The 18,879-nt window shown below is 33.2% G+C and overlaps 1 protein-coding gene across 4 annotated transcripts; it reads left to right on the top strand.

The window, feature by feature from the left end:
- The first annotated feature begins 3,877 nt into the window (after positions 1-3,877).
- Positions 3,878-17,711, top strand: LOC127871665 (hemicentin-1-like). Of its 4 annotated transcripts, none has more exons than XM_052414790.1 (13): positions 3,878-4,002; positions 4,207-4,515; positions 8,258-8,551; positions 8,831-9,121; positions 9,359-9,646; positions 9,964-10,254; positions 10,514-10,801; positions 10,947-11,240; positions 11,527-11,853; positions 12,117-12,227; positions 13,557-13,631; positions 13,813-13,865; positions 14,124-17,711. In XM_052414790.1, exons 1-13 carry the CDS (start codon positions 3,888-3,890, stop codon positions 14,214-14,216), a joined length of 2,829 nt encoding a protein of 942 aa, XP_052270750.1. In that variant the 5' UTR covers positions 3,878-3,887; the 3' UTR covers positions 14,217-17,711. The 4 variants fall into 4 exon arrangements, 3 of the variants coding, with proteins under 3 accessions (XP_052270750.1, XP_052270753.1, XP_052270752.1); XM_052414792.1 differs by having other exon boundaries at positions 3,913-4,002; positions 4,210-4,515; XR_008045498.1 differs by lacking the exon at positions 14,124-17,711 and having other exon boundaries at positions 11,527-11,804.
- Positions 17,712-18,879: the final 1,168 nt, after the last annotated feature.

Genomic DNA, 18,879 nt, shown 5'->3' with positions numbered 1-18,879 from the left:
TTTTACCTAACTAGATCTAGTATGCTAATCTTTGTTGATTTAATAAGCATATGTTCAAAACAGATGTGGTGCAGTTTCTATTCACTGTTCTAAGTTTCAGGAAGTGTTTATGCATGTCTTTTTCGCACCTCTGTCTGTGTTGTTTTATGTACTTACATTCTACGTTACAAAGGACGGTATACTGTACGATCTGTTTCAATATTATTTATGTACAGTATAAAAATAAAAGATGTAATTTATTTCAGAACTTTTTAATTGTCAATTTAGAAAAAAAACAATGCTAAATTAATCCAGAAAAGTATAACATCGGTTTACTATGTAACGCGCTGCACCACAACAGACGAACGCAAACTGTATTTTACGCTGTTTATTCTTCCACTTTAAACCAGATGCTTTACATCGAGGTCGTGTTATCGATTTATATCTACACAGCGAGAGAATCGAGAGATATTGAAAAATGGAATAGTGGTTGGATTTAAATTGCTCAGGCGTGAAAAATTCAAAGTGTCATTACATAATTTTTACGGAACATTATCGAGAAATGAATTATCTACACAGGTATGTAAATATTATTGCAATCCGTTGTTATTAAGTGTCTTATATCGGGGCTTGAATGTTGCGCACAAAATCCTTGCGCAACAATATAGACAAAGAACAAAAAATTCCCACCACATAATTGGTCTTTCACCCTTTGTACGCTCCAAATATTACCCATATAAAAAGTAGCTTAATATTTAAAAGCGTCAAAAATTTGGACTAGGTGCACAGGGTAAAATTAAGATTTTTGCACAAAAAAATCAGTTTAAGGTTTAAAGGGCTGATTTAGAAATGCCTATTAAAACACAAAAAATAAACATTTCTTGATTTATTTTCATGTCAATAAATTATGTTACTACATCTTTAATACGTCTACAAGTGCATGAATAAATCAGTAACATATGGTGTTATAATATGATAATATACTTAATACTTCTCAAGAATTAGAAAACATTATAAACATTTTAAAATGTCTATTGGTTACCATGGAGACACCTTAAATAATTCAAACTATTGAAATTTTGTGTATGAAATGCACTTTTTAACTGTTGTTTGTTTAATAAGTGTTATATAGAAAAATACATATCTTCCATACCTAATGCAAATACAAAGTCATAGTGTCTATCTCAATAGATATAGCTTCTCTTGTGGTTATTTGCGCTAAATTCGTTTGCAGTACATTTGGATCGGATACGATTACCTACAACTAGCAAATTTTAACAAATTAAATGACATATTTTCCAAAAATCATCAATGATTGTTTACAAAGAATCTCAATGTTTTAATTGTACTGTAACCATGGAAACCAAAATCTATACACAACATATCTTTTTGAAAGAGGTGAAAATAAAATAATGTATTTAAAAGACGTGAACATTAAATATTATGTTTATTAAACCTTGTGAAAAAACAAACAAAAAAGCAATGTTATAACAAATTGCATTTTTAAATCTCTTAGCAATTCAGGTTTAATTGTAATTCAAGTATTATATACATCTCTAAAGAATTTAAACATATCCCATTTAATTAAGTACATATATAGACAAACATAATTTTCTCAGATTTGTTTAATATTCTTTTAATCCTACAATTAATTTACACATGGCTATCTTAAAACCTATTAAATGACAATACATTCAGGAATCATTTATTTTTAAGTGTTAGTTGCATGGCAATGATCACAACTTTGTGGTCACCATGGTTACTATTGTAAAAATTAAAAATGCATTCAGTTGTTTAAGTTGACATATAATATTAGAATGAATTAAAATAATTAAAAAAACTGCATAATAAAATGAGTATTGGTAAAATGTATTATACATTCAAACATATTCCATTAATATGTGTGATGTCTTGAGGAAGTTTATAACTCTTAAATCTACAATTGTTGCAGCACATAATGATAGACTGCTCATGATTTGAAAATATTACAGCAACTAGGTGTACTATGAGTTATTAGTCACATATTGTTGGCATTGCTACATCTGCAAGTGGGATAGACAGGAATAGTTCCTTTTGCACAGCATTCTTATTCTTCCTCTTATAGCACAGGCATTGAGCAGAGAGGCTTAGTGTTTCCTGTTGGATTGGTATACAATAGGTTATGAAACTTCTTTCCAAGAAGGTCAAGTTTTACTTGACATCTTCTGCACATCTTCTGCACATTGTCTGGCTTTTTATCTTCCAGCTGGCATGTCTGATGTTATTCTGTGTACATGTAAAACAAAAATGAGATTTAATCAGTTTTCATGAAATTAAGCAAATTGAGGTCATTATGCTGCTACATGGCAACATAAAATTTAAATTGCAATTTCACTTTTAAACAGTGACAGACAATGAGTATAGGGGAATTTCCTGATAGAAATTTATCCAAACCAAAACTGTGATTTTTTTAACAAATTTAGGTGGGAAATATGAATAATTAAGTGATGGAATTTCGCAATCAATTAAAATAAAACAAATAAGAACTTCATTTATTAACTTAATGTAAACAAAATATAAGGAACTGGAAAATGTCACGGTCGTCATTTTTACTTTCGTTTTCAATTTCAGTTGTAAATATATTGTATTTTGTAAATATTTTGGACATAAAAAAGTGAATTTGATTAAAAGAATAACACTTACCTTTTCAAAGACTAATCCAAACATTATTATTAGCATCGAGCTGAAATCGGTATCAACACGAGTTGAAAAATTTTGTGTGGCTATAAACTAGCCGTTGCCAAATTCGTTAAAAGGGGAGTAACAAGTCAGCTCATTGAAATATTCGGTGGCCGACTTTGGTAAAAGGGAAGTAATAACTCAGCTCATTGACATTAAAAGGTTAAAATCAACTATTTGTTTGCTAAAAAATTCTTTCAAGTACCAGTCTATGCCGATATTGATATTACTTAAATAAGATAAATGGTAAAATCACAGAAAACCTTAGGCAATGTATCAAAATTCAGCGCAAGTTAAGCGACGTCATTTCGAATGAGTTTTTTCATTATGACGCTTGCCGAATAAGTACCAAAAGTCTCAGAACACGACACATATAAGTCAATAGCGACAAAAATATAGTAACTGTATGAAGTGTTATAAATTTACTTTTTTTATAACAATAGTGTCGCATTATGCCATACGTATCTCTATATGCAAAGGAATGGATAGCGTAATGTCCAGGAGAAAACTATATGTACGAACATTAAATGAATTTGTTCATCAATTCGATATTAAACGAACATTTAAATTCATTATACTGCTATCATCGGATATTTTACGTACTTAATAACCGAAATAAAGACTTCGGAAAAACGGTTTCCAAGTTGGCTGATTAAGAACTTCTGAAACTATAACACATAAGCGTCAGATTTGTGTAATTAGTAAAGATGCATCTTGATTTGGTGCTTTCTAAAAACAGATGCATTTTTGAAAGGTTCTAAACGATATTTCTTACTTAAACGTACACATTACTGTACTGTATACCGAAATTAAAAGATTTAAATAAATAGACTCACTGCCTCACGTAAGACGGGTATTGGACGCCACGGCAACAAACATCATTATTATGGTTTATTTTGCAATAATAATTGTGTTGTTTCAGTATTAAACCATAAATGAAAATGTATGTCTCAAATAGTTATTGATGATTCAATACTATGCAAGTACAGTAATTCTGGATCAACCCTCGTGTAATTATATAAGAAACGAAATCAACAATTGTGCAAAAGTTCTTACACCACTAGTGCACTTGAGTACAAAGTTTTTAAGTTGCGTAATATCAATTACATTTTTACATCAAGCTTAACACACCAAGTATTAAATCGAGGGCAAGGAAGATTTGAAGAATAAATTTCCTTAATTCAAATCAAATGTATATTGTTCAATTATGTTCAACATTAATTATTTATGTCAGTACAAGAAATACATTTGGAATAATGAAACACTTTTTAGTTTGGACATTTATTGTGAACATTAGATTTCAGGGTAATATGTTTTTGAATCATTATTTAAAATAATACTATCAATACTGACTTAAAAATATAATTAATGTTATACTATTCTGTTTGGATCATTATAATAATAACAATAATAACAAATATAATAATAATAATATTATTATTATTATAATTATTATAATAATAATTATTATTATCATTTTTATAATTTTTAATTTTACGTTTAAAACAGCAGCTTCCCGTGAGGAAGTGATGATGGAGCCACCTGACTCCGAATACAAAGTTTTAGAGGGTCGTCCGATGACCATCACTTGCGAAACAAGGGAGGGCATTAGTGCGTCGGCATTTCACTGGTTCTTACAAAATCAAAAATACACAGAAATGATTGCCAATTCTTTCAATCCGTATCATATATCTACGGCAACATTCAGTAAACTGGATTTCAGACCAGCTCGTCATTATCACTCCTGGGACATTTACTGCGCAGCCAAGACAAAATACGGAACGTTCTATTCCAATAAGTCTAAAATAAACGTCTATGGTATGAACACAATTTTGTATTTTATTGAAGGTATAAAAATATATGTTATAACGTATGCCAAACATTGCCATTTTTGTTTTAAAGATCACATTTATGCTTTTGAATCGATGAAAATCATGTGGTTTTTATTTGTTTTTATAAATTGCGCTGATAGAAGCCAATCAAATAGCGTTGCAATATAAAAAAACAGGCCGAAAAAAAATCGGCAAATGAAGCCTTGTGTTACTTAATGGAAATAATCAGCGCAAAAATGAGTTTACAAATACACCAATTTATCAGATAACTACTCTACTATACTAACATCTTCCTCGATTGACCAAATCAGCTTACGAAGCATGTCACAAGAACACCGATTTCTTGTTATTCTCACGCTAACAATTAAGGTTAAGAAAAACATATCCGATTTTTGGCTACTGATTATATAATTGGTGAACGTTCGTCTTTGTGCACGAATTTTGGAGCTGATGCTATCCACAGAGTAACAAAAAGATGAATGTTTGGACTGTTTAGTAATTATTGGCGGATATGACCTGAGTTTTGCTAATACTCCAACTATAATCAAAGCGCTGTAGGCGCTGAAGGCCTGGGGCTTGATTTAGTGTGATGTAAAATGCCAATCTCTTGCACGACGGTTACATTACATTCACCTCTGTGTTGGGCTCAGAACGGACTATTGTTATGAAAGCGTCTCATTCATGTCATGATCATACCAAGCGTTCATCATTGAGGTTACAGTATACTAAACAATCTCTTGCACGACGGTTACATTGCATTCACTGCATTAAAGAAAACCATCTCATACCATGATATCTTATATCAGTCTTAATTCATTATTATAAAATTGATATGGTTTTCTGATGTTAAGAAACCAACATACATACACACGTCGAAGCAATTCCTCACGCAACTCAATACACATTATGATCAATTATTTACATATGTAAAGTGCTTGGAATGTTTCCATCTGCGTAAATGGGCAATAAAATAGTTCCAAAGAGATGCATTAAAACTCGCAAGTATTTGCACGATTAATCGTACATTTAAAAGCCATATTTCTTAATTTAATGCATGCGATCTTAAATATCCAATCAAATATACATTGAATGCGTTTGTTCGGTTTTAGCTATTTTATAGACAAAATGGCGTGCTGAGCCTTTCGCAGAGTTGTATGTGAGAGCAAGGAACGACAACTCTGCGTGGAGATTGGTAAAATGCATTTAGGATGTTTTGTCCGAATTTCTCCCTTTGTCCGAATTTATACGGATTGACCCTAGCGGTTGAGTGGAGAAGCTCAGAGACTGTAAGAAGAGACAATATACAACAGTGTACATAGACGGTGGAGGACAACATGATACTGGTTGTGGGAACGATAACCTTTTGTTCAACTCTAAAGATCTTGTAGAATTCGTCTACATAGTCGGTAAAGATATACTACAACAACAACATGGCCGCAAAAAACTGTTATTGTTGGCGTCAAATAAATCACTTTCAATGGCATAAAATAGCGTTCTATCACATTAACAGATCAGGAAAACACTCATACTTCCTTTGTAATGTGTATACAAAAGAAAATCCACTTAAGCCCAAGTCTCAATATTGCCGGTAGAGCCCCGGTCCATCCCGTTTGTTAACGCCGGTCGACCGGCGAGGACCGGGATGATTCGTATAAATTTTTGAACCCAGTCACACTATTTCCCGGTGCCGCCCCGTTTGAAGCCGGTCAACAGCCCGGTAAAGTCCCTGTCAACCCGGACTTGCTACGGTTTACCCCGGTGAAGTCCCGGCAGAGCCCCGGTTGTCGCCGGTAGTGCCCCGGTTTAGCCCCGGTGAAAGCCGGCAGCGTCCCGGCATAGCCCGGTATACCGTAACACCGCCGGCACTCACCTGGGCTATACCGGCATCAGTACCCGGCAGAGCTACGGCAACGCCCCGGTTTCAACCCGTCGTCGCCGGTAATGCCCCGTCGGAGCCCCGGTGAATGCCAGTGGCGTCCCGGCAGAGCGCCGGTTTGCTTATGTACCGTAGCTATACCGGGACTCTAACGGCATTCACCGGGGCTCCACTGGGGCGTTTCCGTAGCTCTTCCAGGGTCTGTATGGGCCTCGGTGGAGCTACGATGCCGTCCCGGTTGTTCCCGGTGCCGCGCCGGTCGTTGCCGGCCCGTCCCGGTGACTCCCGGTTCATCCCGGAGGTATTAAACATTTTAATACTTTCCCGGTGGAGCCCTGGTTTTCTCCGGTCGTCCCCGGTGGAGCCCCGGTTCATCCCGGTAGAGCTCCGCCGGCATCATAGTGAGACTGGGCCTTTACCCTGATAAAGAACGGAGTACAGATTGTGTACGTTGTCTCACGTAAAACTTTTCGCGCTCGATTTGCGCGCTCGATCTGCGCAGTGAAATATCATATCCGGTAACTTCGTATATTTCCGAGAATGATCATGAATATTTGTTGTTGTTGTTTTCGTTCTCTTTTTTCTTGAATGTCTCGTTAACGCAAAATAAAATAACAATATCTTAAAATATGTTTATAAATACCATATATAATGTCTTCAAAAATGTATCTTAAAAAAATTCTTCTTACTGTCCCCGTAGACACTCGTATCTTTTCGGCCAAGACCGTCCAGTTGAGGAACTTATTCTCGCAGGAATATGCACACAATAAAAACTATGTCGTAGACAATGCTTAGCAATTTTGCTTGAATAATATTTTTTGCAACTTTTATGACACGGTCATGTTATATAGTGATATTCTGTACTTACAAGGCGGATTATTGAGATCTGCGAAGAACTTGTTTCATTGTGCATAAATTAAAGGGTGAATCGGAGTTTTGGGAATTTGGTTTTTTGGCAGCCAGCCAATTCTGACTGTCTCAGAAATGTGTATCATTACTATGGCCTTGGGGCTAGGCCGCAGGCCAAAAACTGCGTTGTTTACTGACGTGACTACCAGGATACAAATTATGTAAATAAGCATCGACGATATGTCGCGAACGTTGGCTGTTATATGTCAACGTCTTAAAACGTTTTTTGTGTCAGTATTAATTCCTTCAATTAATTCCTTTTAATTTCCTTGGCATCCAAATGGTAATTCCAGAAGTGTTGGCTCTTTTCAGCAGTTTACAAGGCATGGTATAATTATTCACAGCTCATTTATATGGCAATTTTAAAAGGGGTCTTTTCACGTTTTCGTAAATTGACCAAATTTTAAAAAGTTATTTCAGATTCGCCAATTTTCGTTTTAGTTATGATATTTGTGAGGAAAAAGTAATATTGAACATTTACCATTCTCTAAAATATCCGTTATATGCATCGTTTTATGATTTAAAAACCTGCAAATTATAAAGCGTTTTAAACGCGAAACGTTTTAATAATTTGGAGAGTTCTGTTGTTGTCGTTATATTTTGTGAAACTACGAGGATTGCTTATTAAGTATAAAATGCATACTTCATTCTATGAGCATGGATGGCCGAGTGGTCTAAATGGTAGACTTTTACTCCAGAACTCCAGGGGTCAGTGGTTCGAGCTTTGTTAAGGGTTACTTTTTTGTCTTCTTTTTATAATTGTATTCTTGATTTTTACTGGAGCTTTTAAGATCCAATGTTTACATTTATCAAAATAAAGCTTTTAATGACAAACTTCAATAAATGCAAAAATCTGTGAAAAGGCCCCTTTAACTTGTATATTGCTTCAGCTAATCAAAATAACGTTTTCCTTAATAATTGTTTTCAATGCGCAATTTCGTAGATCCTCTTGCTAAACCAGCGTTCAAAAGTGGTTCAACATTCTTGAGAGAAAACGTTTACAAAGTCATCAATGGCGGCTCAGTATTTATTGAGTGCATTACGGATAGCAACCCGTTAGCATCAATCCGCTGGGAAACTAAAACCAGACCGACCGACAACAGATATCTCACGATTCGTAACATCAGACAAGAGAACGCCGGACGTTATGTGTGTGTTGCGACATACCAGACCACTCTCACTGATAGATACACATTTACCGACCAATCCAACAATTCGCTGCACATAGATGTTCTATGTAATTACAGCATTTCTACACTGCGATTTATTATCTGCTTAAACATGTTTTAAGTATTTCTAAAAACATCTTTTGAGTTATTTTATTAAATCGTTAAATGTTTCTCGAGGTATTTAATTTAGGTTCTGAATAAAATGTACAACATATATAGTCAATTTGATTGGTGCTCTGTGTCAGGTCTTATTTCATATCAAAATACAACACACGCTCATAAATATACGCATTCGATTGTATAATGTCTTAACAAACTTTAATTAATAAAGACCCTCTCATTAACAGTTTCCCCAATAGCTCCATCATTACTGCATCAAGGTACGGAAATACCTGATGGACCGCTGAAGGTCGTCAACGGATCAGAACTTGTATTGGAGTGTAGGAGTTTTGGAAATCCACCACCATCCTACATGTGGGAACTTGGGTCCAGACGCCATGCCTCCAGTCAAATTACCATAAAAGGCGATACTTCCAAATTTGGAACGTACACTTGCATTGCTGACAACATCATGATTCCAACATTTGGACCGACAGAAACTGGTCAAGCAAATAGGACACTACACGTAGACATTTTATGTACGTAAACGTATCCTTGTTTTATTATGTAAAAGATTGAAAACGTTCTAATTAATACTTACTTGGCTTTCATTTAACATTACACCAATGGTCGGCTTAACTTTTCGAAAAACTATGACTAGAATCAAGGAATCTTTATTATAAAATGAAAAAGACAGTACTCTGTTCGTCATTGTTTTTGTATGCCCTTGTTTGTTGTTTTCCATATTATAAACATGCAAATGTCTTTTTTCAAAGATCCACCAAGTGCTCCGATATTAATGTACAGAGATCAAATCAAAGTCCAAACAATGAGCGTCGTACGTAATACAGCACTGGATCTGTCGTGCCATAGTTTCGGAAATCCCATGCCTTTCTTTCGTTGGAAACACGGCTCCAGTGTTTATAATCAAAGTCGTATTACACTGAGAGGTTATACCTTCGAGAGTGGAACATATTCGTGTGTTGCTTCTAACTTGATGATACCAACATTTGGTTACGACACGTTTGGCCAATCAGTATCATCGTTGGAAATAGATGTTTTATGTACTCATACAAATTAACAATATTTAAATAGTGTTAACGTTTCTGTAAATAGTCTTAATTATTATAAGTGAGTTTGTTTGTTTCGTTTAACTCGTTCAAGTGCTGAAAATCTAACTTTCGAAAAAGTCTTATGAAAATATATGTAAGTCTTATATGAAATATATGCATATTTAATTGTCCCTGTATCTGAACAACATGTCCGAAACAAAATAAGAATACTTAATTTGAAAGAAAAAAACGATTTTTAAATAGAAATAACGACACCAACCAGTGTTGTATTGCCAATGATTGTAACACTCAGAATATGAATATTTCAGATCCACCCACTGAGCCGATGATTATTGTCAATGGAACAAACATCTCAACAGATTCTCTGAAAATAATCAATGGCACCGCAATATTACTGGAGTGTCAGAGTTCTGGTAATCAAAAGCTTTCCTATCGTTGGAAGCATGGCTCTATGCAATTCCGCGGCAGTCGTCTCGAACTGCATGGGGACATAACCAAGAATGGGACGTATACGTGTGTTGCTGAAAATTTTATGCGACCAACAATTGGACTCGATCAAACGATGAAAGCCGAAAAGTCGCTCTATGTAGATGTCTTATGTGCGTATGATAATATATAATTAAACTCTCCATTTAAACATACATATACGAATAAAAGTATCAGCTGCAATTCGACGGTATTATATAGTTATAAATTAACACAACAAAGTTTTAGATCTAGTATTCAAAGAAAAAACATTTATTCATTAAATGAAGTTCATATGCATCTTTAAATATAAACGGGAGAATGTTGACATGAGTTAAAAAAAACTGTGATGTTATCCATGTTTTCCCCTATTTAAATAAGTTTACATTTTAGATCCTCTTAGCGTTCCAAAAATTTCATATAATGGAACTGAACTGAACGTGGACTTGCAAATCATGAACGGTACGATGTTACTGCTTGATTGTCATAGTTCAGGACATCCAATGCCAACATACCGTTGGGTACATGGTTCTCGAATGTTTAATCAAAGCAGTATTCAATTGAATGTTGATACATCAGACAATGGAACCTATACGTGCGTTGCTGAAAACATGATTTCACCAACAGTTGGCCCAAACCTGACAGGTCATACCAAAAAGTCGCTTGCTGTAAATGTTTTATGTACGTATTACATATAATACTCTTTTAATATATTTTTAATTCCATGTATGAATATTAAACATATTCTATTTATTCATCTCATAATTATCTCCTTTTTATTTAAGTGTATATGGTTATCTCTTTTTTAGTTCCTGTTTTCTTATAGATCCGCCGAGTGATCCAAAGATTTTGATGAACGGTACAGATGTAAACAATAGCGTGTTAACTGTCATAGAAAGGACACGCCTTTCATTGAAGTGTGTAAGCGACGCTAATCCATCACCTACGATTCAATGGAAAACCAACGGAACAAAGCATGCAGGCGACATGCTTTTCCTGTATGATATTCAACCTTCTGACGCTAGAAAATACGAGTGCGTGGCGAAAAACGAAATGATCCCTACCTTTGGATCCAGCCAAAAGAATAAGTCAAGGAACACACTAGAACTGCATGTTTTGTGTATGCTGTATATATGATGCACTTATTTCAGTTTTACGCTGTTTAAGGCAGATATTCAAAATGTATCTGTCTGCCGACAACAAGTTGGTTTCATGTTCTAAATTAATTTACAATTGTTATTAAAGGGGCGTATTAATGGTAATTCCCCGATATATAGACATCCATTTTAATGGTTATATTCCCAGTTTTCACACATTTTATTTTATTTATAATTAAAAATGAGTATCGAAAATACAACAATGCCGAACAATAAGAAAATTAATACAGTACGGATATATTATTTCAGATCCACCTTCCAAGCCCCAATTTTTTATAAACGGTGCTGAGTTGCACACTGACATGTACACGGTTACACACGGTAGTGACGTGTTAATTGAGTGTCATAGTCAGGGTAAACCAACTCCATCTATCCGTTTGGGGTATGACTTCGCACTTCAGACTTCAGGGGAACGGCTTTCTGTAAAAAACATCCAGGAGGGCGACACAGGAAACTATACATGCGTGGCAGAGAACGTGATGACTCCGACCTTTGCACCAAACACAATCGGACGAATGCAGAGCTCAGTGCGAATTATTCTTAAAGATACGCATCACCTTATGTCTGAACCGCCATGTACGCTCTTCGTTAGTCTGTGTTTATGTGTATTTTCCAAGTAATTAAATGTCCTTCGAATATGTTTTTCTTAACTGTTATCATTATTATATGTAATGATATTTAAACTGTAAGGTTAAAAATATGAAATTTAGCCTTTTTTAAATGATATTTTTTTATTGTAAAATTGTAACATCGAAACAAAAATGACTGGAATATTATATATATTTATAATGCAACTAAATCAATTCAGTTGTTTTATGTTTATCAAATGTTTTGTGCAGCACACACTGGTCTGCTGTTCCCACTCATTGCCGGTGGCGCGAGCTTGTTTCTTCTGGCGATCGCTGCTGTCATAGTTTGGAGGTGCAGATTGCGCGTTAGTGGAGCACAAGGTATTCTCAACAAATTTTAAGAAATATATTCAGGAGTGAAGCTCTTGTTCATTCCGGTAGACATTTATTTAAGGCAAGTCTATTGCCTAAGTAAATTGATATATACATGTTTTAAGATGTCATATCCATGCACTTCCCTTTTGTAGTTGGATTGTATTATGTTATATACAAAGAGCACGTTTTATAAAGCCTTTTAATTTTAATTTCAAGTTTGTGTTATAAAAAGGCGTTTTCCAAACGTGTTATATAAGATGATTGGTTCCGTCTAGAATAATGCACAGGCTTACATGTACACATACACTCTGCTTTAATATTTTATTTTCAAGTTTAAATACTGTCTCTCAATTATGTTTCTTCTTCAAATATCGATATGGTTAACGACAGGTAAATGACATTTTATATTTAAATAAAGGTTCTGTTATTCAGCCCGTCTCCTTGCGTCCTTGTTCCTTTGTACACTGAACTGTTTGTTTATATTTTGTCTCACAGTTGTAGCACCTATATTGTACAGCAAGTTTGGATAATACATGCTATTGCTCGCCAACATGCATCTGACAGATTTGTACCATGAATATATTAGTATTATTAAACTTGTGCTGGATACTGGTTAATAGATAAAATAATAACCTTCTAACTTACTGTTATGTGGTTATGATTCTGTTTAAAGCCGCACACGGACAAGACCGATCATAAATATTGGACGCAGTTCGAGTATTTAATTGTTGATAAGTATCACGTTTAAGTTCACTAGCGTATACATTTCATAGTTAATTGTATCGACTTATTGGCAGAAAAAAAAACTGGCATTAAGTCATAACGGTTTCTTAAGCAATGCCCTAGACAATATTATATGCCTTGCTGTAGGGCAACACTTAACTTACTTTTGGTTTGACCAACCTGCAGCATGTTATGAATGTCAATATATTAAAATCATTAAAAAATATCATCATTACGGGAATTGTGAATCTCGTGAATACAAAGGAAAGGACGTCGGTGAAGGTAAATTAATTTTCCAGAAACATGGTTTACTATACTTATCGTCGAACATATTTTTCTGTTATACATAACTAATACTTTATGATGTGTTGTAACAAAATAGGTCTGCATTAAACACATCATGTGATTCCAACATTCCAACATTCAATAATAATGTATTTAATCCAATAAAACATATTTTCATATTGTGTGAACATGTGTATGAGCACATTTTATTGTTTCTGTGAAACTATATATACAAACAGCACTTCGAAATATAATTTTACATCAGCGAATCAACTTAATAAAAAATTTGCAGTTTCTATAATAAAGTACATGTGTTGTATCCTAAAGATAATATCGTGGAGAATCCGATGTACATATCAGCGGACGGCATTGAGAGTGATGGGATAGCGATTCAACACGAAGGTAAAACATCGTATTGAGCATCATTTGAATAAATAATCGACGATTAAAACGTACATGTAAACGTAGGATTGGAGGCATTATTTTGTAATGATAAAGCGGTTCAAACAAATATAATTTCAAATATAAAATGAAATCAACCCTTTTAAACATTAAATATACTAAGTTATGTTATCTTTCTCAGAGACTGGGTCGTTTTCAACCGATGAACGTTGCGTGCAAAGTGTCTTTGTGGAGGTATTAAGTAGTTGCATGCTTTTTATTATAATTATATTCATTCGAGTGAATATTTGAATATAAACACATGAAAATAAAGATTAGAAATATTTATTTAAAAAAAACTGTGTCGATAAATGAGCGCGTACAGTGCTAAAAGCAATACAAAAACATCCAGTGGGAAATTCAGATGTGTTTATAAATGAAAATTACAAATAGTTTTGTGTGAAAAGAAATATCCAACTTTTTAGTGGATCGTTGTATGTTTATATGGTACAGGAAAGCTGCTCATTGGGAAACCACCATATTCCAGATGAATACATTTATTGCTACGCTGAGGTGCAGGACGTTTGCAAAGAAACAGAACAATAAACAATAAAATGGAATCGTCTTGGTCCACCATTGTTCTTTATCTACATTAGGCCTGATAAACGTGTGGATCAATGAATAGTTATAGTAAAACATACTGGTTTGTGACAATTTTGATGAGTGGCTTTATGTGATATATTTCATTTTACACTCTGTACCAAGCAGTTACGCCCAGTACTCAATCAATGTCTGGTGCTGTATCCTCGTCATGGAAGATGACCATCGTGAAATGTCTTTTCAAATCCGGAGACGTATCTGAATCATCATTGTATTGAAATATATCTAATTTAAGTTATGTTAATAAAGTTCTTGGTTTTTAACAAATTGTATAATCATGTAAGTATGGCTTGGACAAAGGACTTATAGCCAGCTTCATTACTGTCCATGAAAACGGATCCTTTTTAAAAAGCTTTTCTTACTTTCTATCAACTGTGTAAGTGTTTCTATTCATGGATGTGTTTTTTACCCAGAGGCATTTAAACAATAGTTCCACATGGTTCTTTTTATGACTTTTATATTTGTTGAATACGTAAACGATATTGTACAATCTAAAGAATAGAATTTCACTGCAGATAATCCTTCTCAAACGTATCCCCCAATCTAACAATTGATGAAATAATATAGTTTCTAACACCTGGCTAGTGAAATGCAACGCATATTAAATATAATCACAAATAATATCTTAAACAAAACATAAAAAATGTCAAAGATCACCGGCATAGTAAGCATCATTTTCTAGTTCAACTTAAATATGAACTCTAAAATCGAACCCATCCCACGGAATCTAAAAGATATTATGCGAAATCTAAAAATAACCCTTGATCATACAATCTAGACATAATAAACACTTGCGATACATCCGATTTTACAGTATGGTAATCTATGGTCCGACTGACATTCATATACTATCTTTCTTGAGATAGTACTATAATAATGTAGCGGTCTGTATTCTTGCATGTTATTGAATTGCATTCTACCCCAGAAAGTTGTTATTCTGTTTCTCTGGTACTATAAAACCATAGAGTAATAAAAACGACAGTTGCATCGAAAGTTAATGGTATTGTATTACTTCTAATTAGAATTGTAAAGCTTTATTGATAACACATGTGTTGTTGTTGTGTTTGTTCATTACTTCTGGGTAATTTGGTACGGTTCAGCGCGTCTTTTAATCTGTTTAAACATTCAAATGTTTGGCAGTGACGGTTACAACGCGGTGAACACAGCTTAAATCAGTTTTATGTGTATATATTGTGTTGTATGTTTTTATGAGAGAAAATCTTCAAACCTCTGTCTTATTTACGATGTCATATAACTAATATGTATACATTGTTCTGTACAGTTGTATTGTACTTTTACTGTACATGTAAATACGTTCGATACGTTCGGCAATAAATGTGTTAAAGGGACCGTCAACCGCGATTGACGAAATAAGAAAAGTTCTAAAATACCGTATTTTTTACAATTATTAGTTTATATTGATTAAAATATCACGATTGGTATATTATCTAACTTGAAAAAGATAATATTTTCAGTATATTCGGTAATAAAATTTCGCGATGTGAAATCGAAAGTACCTAACGAAAATATGTGACATTACGATATACACATATAAATAACGCAAGTAGATTGATCATTTTATATATAAAATATATACAATTCACTGCGCATGCATAATTTGCATTCCTGGGTTTAACACGTGACGATGATGCTCAATCTACTTGCGTTATTTATAGTTAACTTGTAGTTACCTGGTACCTGTACCCAGAAAATTTATTATCGAATATACTTCAAATATGGCAACTTAACAACTATTTTCAAGTAGTTGTGTGTTGATGTATACGCCGTTGCATGTTATGTGCTGCTTTTTGCGTGTTTGTATCGATTTGGTATTGTTTTTATTCTTACATCAAAGCTGTATTAAAGTGTGTAATAGATGTTAATTACTATATTGGAGGAAGTTTCTGTTAAGAGAAATTTATTTTACTACGTTATAATTCGCAAAAAATACTTTAAGCAACCGCCGATTATCAAATATACTTTGTTTGTAAAATGTTCATAATTATGATTGTTATTACTTTTGTTATACGTATATTTCCATAACCGTATGTAATGATTGAGTTCTTTAATGGGTCTGTTGGTGCTTTGACACAATGGTTTCCTTTTAAGTAGGAAGTAACCTTTTACATGATACTTATCATAAAGGCATTGTGATTAAATAGCACATGAAACAGTTCAATGACACGATGATTAAATATAATTGCCTGGATTTAAAACAAACGAGAAAACGTTATAAACTTACTAAAGGAAATATGAGATAATGTTCTTGACAGTATCATATTTCTGATTGCGTGCTGGAAAGTGATGAGTAAACCATTACCAAGGGTAAAACAAAGCAATGTCTTAGTTTTAATAAAATATATACATGTAAACTATAATAACTTTTGCCAAACAAAAGGTTATGATTATGTTTCATATTTATTTATAGTATCTTCATTGAAACTATTTTAAATATAATAAAGACACAAATAACATGTCATTAAGTTTGCAAAGCGTTAAACAAGTAACACGGGATTACTTGAGAGAGTACAAGTAATGTAATGTACTCCACAACATGAACGGGAATACACATACGAACGATTTCATATGTCTGATTCGAAAGAAAGAAACACTTTGCGTAACTACGAATATAATGTGCAAGAACATCGTGGCAACACTTTGCGAATATGTCTTATATTCAAGCAACACTGTGTAAACATGAATTTAGGCATACGATATTTTAATGAGAGTCTTTATATAATTCGGAGTAAGAGAAAATGTATTATGTATAGTAATATCTTTGTTATATAATAACTGTATTGTTCATGTTTGTACATTTTGCTTGAATCATGTCCCATTCACAAATATAACTTATATTAATCGTACAGTTAACCAACAGCATCGGAACTTCAATAATATTACACATATACCATGTTACAAAGAAAGAAAATGACTGACAAATCACTTTTCACTCCATGTACACGAAACAAATATCTCCGACGGCGAAACATTGTATTTACTTACTAGACCATCCATACAAGTACATTTTCTACTTCTTTTATATGTAATTTTAGCGTATCATGTTTACCTATAAAATAAGTGCATGCATTTTTCTATCGTGTTATATGTTTTGCCTTGAAATGAATTGATTCTTAATTCCTCTAATGCATGTAGAGTATAACATATTTAAATAATAAATTAAAACTAATCTGTTTTAATGTTAATAATGACCAATTCTTCTTACCTGTTTTTTCGCATCTTTTTTTCTTTTTTCCGACATAACATAGAGTTGTTAAAGAGTATATAAATACGTTAGACAAAAAAATCAATGATACTGTTAAAATTTACGTTTAAACGAATATACCATCTTCATTTTAATAAAAAGAAGTATACAGTATGCTTAAAACATTCTTTTTCAACCACCCATTATGTTATGGATTGAAAGATATTTTTAATGACAATAGTGATATTAAATATATATAAACATATGAAAAAAAGTATGTTTTCTTGCATATTGATTTATTTTAAGTGCATTTTTGTAACATTCAAATGTCTGTTATATTTTCAAACATATTTGTCACGAAGAAAATGTGAAGATAAAACTTATCATACACGAAAGTGAATTATGTTTTCCCCTGATTCAGTCACATTGTTACATCGCGTTTTACTAGATAGGCGTTTCTTAAAGAGAATGGGAAATTAAATACTAAATTTCCTTGTAATAAATCAAAAGTCAAATTGTACGATTCCAGTTATCAAAAATATTGAATTTATATGGTACATTCAATGTCAATAATGAAAAGATTTTTCGGTTGGATATAACTTCTACCTATACATCTCATTGGTAATAAGTTTTGAAATCATTAACTATAAATTCAGTATGTTTTTATGATTTTGATTATGATTATTACTTCTGGTAAACGTAGTTCTGGTAAAAGTCTTCTTAAAAGTATTATGTGTTGCTTTAACTTTTTTGTCGTTATACGTGTTGATGATGTTGTTGTGGTTGTTGTTGCAAAGGTGTTAGTAGTTTTAGTGGTATTTAAATAACATGTTTTTAATTACGTTATAGGATATACAGTTGCAATAAGCGTTAGCGCTTGACTGTTCTTCGATGTTGAATTTGGCGATTATTTGAAATTGAAAAAAGAGTTATTTTATGAAGTCTTATTTTAAATTATTTTATAAATCTAACGTTTATTTTATTTTTTATTTTTTTATAAATCTAACGTTTCATATGAAAAATATTTCAGACTGTACATAGTTTCTTGATTAGAACTTAATTTCAGATAAAATATGTGTAAATGTGTGACAGTGTTGATAAACTCATTGAATACGGCATGCACTTGTTGATACACTGTAAAGGTGATTTGTACAATTATTTCTCAAGAAGCATAATGTACAGTTTGCAAGACTTTATAGATAGAGTATTTGTATTTAGAAGTTTATGAGACCCTTTATATTATGAGGCTACATTATGTGAGAACCCGAATTGTGTCTCACCATTTTGACCTCCATAATTTACTTAAAGGGATCTTTTCACGCTTTGGTAAATTGACAAAATTGGAAAAAGTTGTTTCAGATTCGTAAGTTTTCGTTTTAGTTATGATATTTGTGAGGAAACAGTAAT

The sequence above is a fragment of the Dreissena polymorpha genome, chromosome 3 (genome assembly GCF_020536995.1).
Source record: "Dreissena polymorpha isolate Duluth1 chromosome 3, UMN_Dpol_1.0, whole genome shotgun sequence".
Classification (NCBI taxonomy): Eukaryota; Metazoa; Mollusca; class Bivalvia; order Myida; family Dreissenidae; genus Dreissena; species Dreissena polymorpha.
The sequence above is the reverse complement of the archived record's forward strand: the minus strand, read 5'-3'. Positions and strand labels throughout refer to the sequence as shown.

Coding starts and splice junctions, on each gene's coding strand:
- LOC127871665 (XM_052414790.1), top strand. CDS start 3,888: ATGTATATTGTTCAATTATGTTCAACATTAATTATTTATGTCAGTACA. Junction 4,003..4,206: donor TGTGAACATTAGATTTCAGG/GTAATATGTTTT, acceptor CGTTTAAAACAG/CAGCTTCCCGTGAGGAAGTG. Junction 10,255..10,513: donor GCTCTATGTAGATGTCTTAT/GTGCGTATGATA, acceptor TTTACATTTTAG/ATCCTCTTAGCGTTCCAAAA.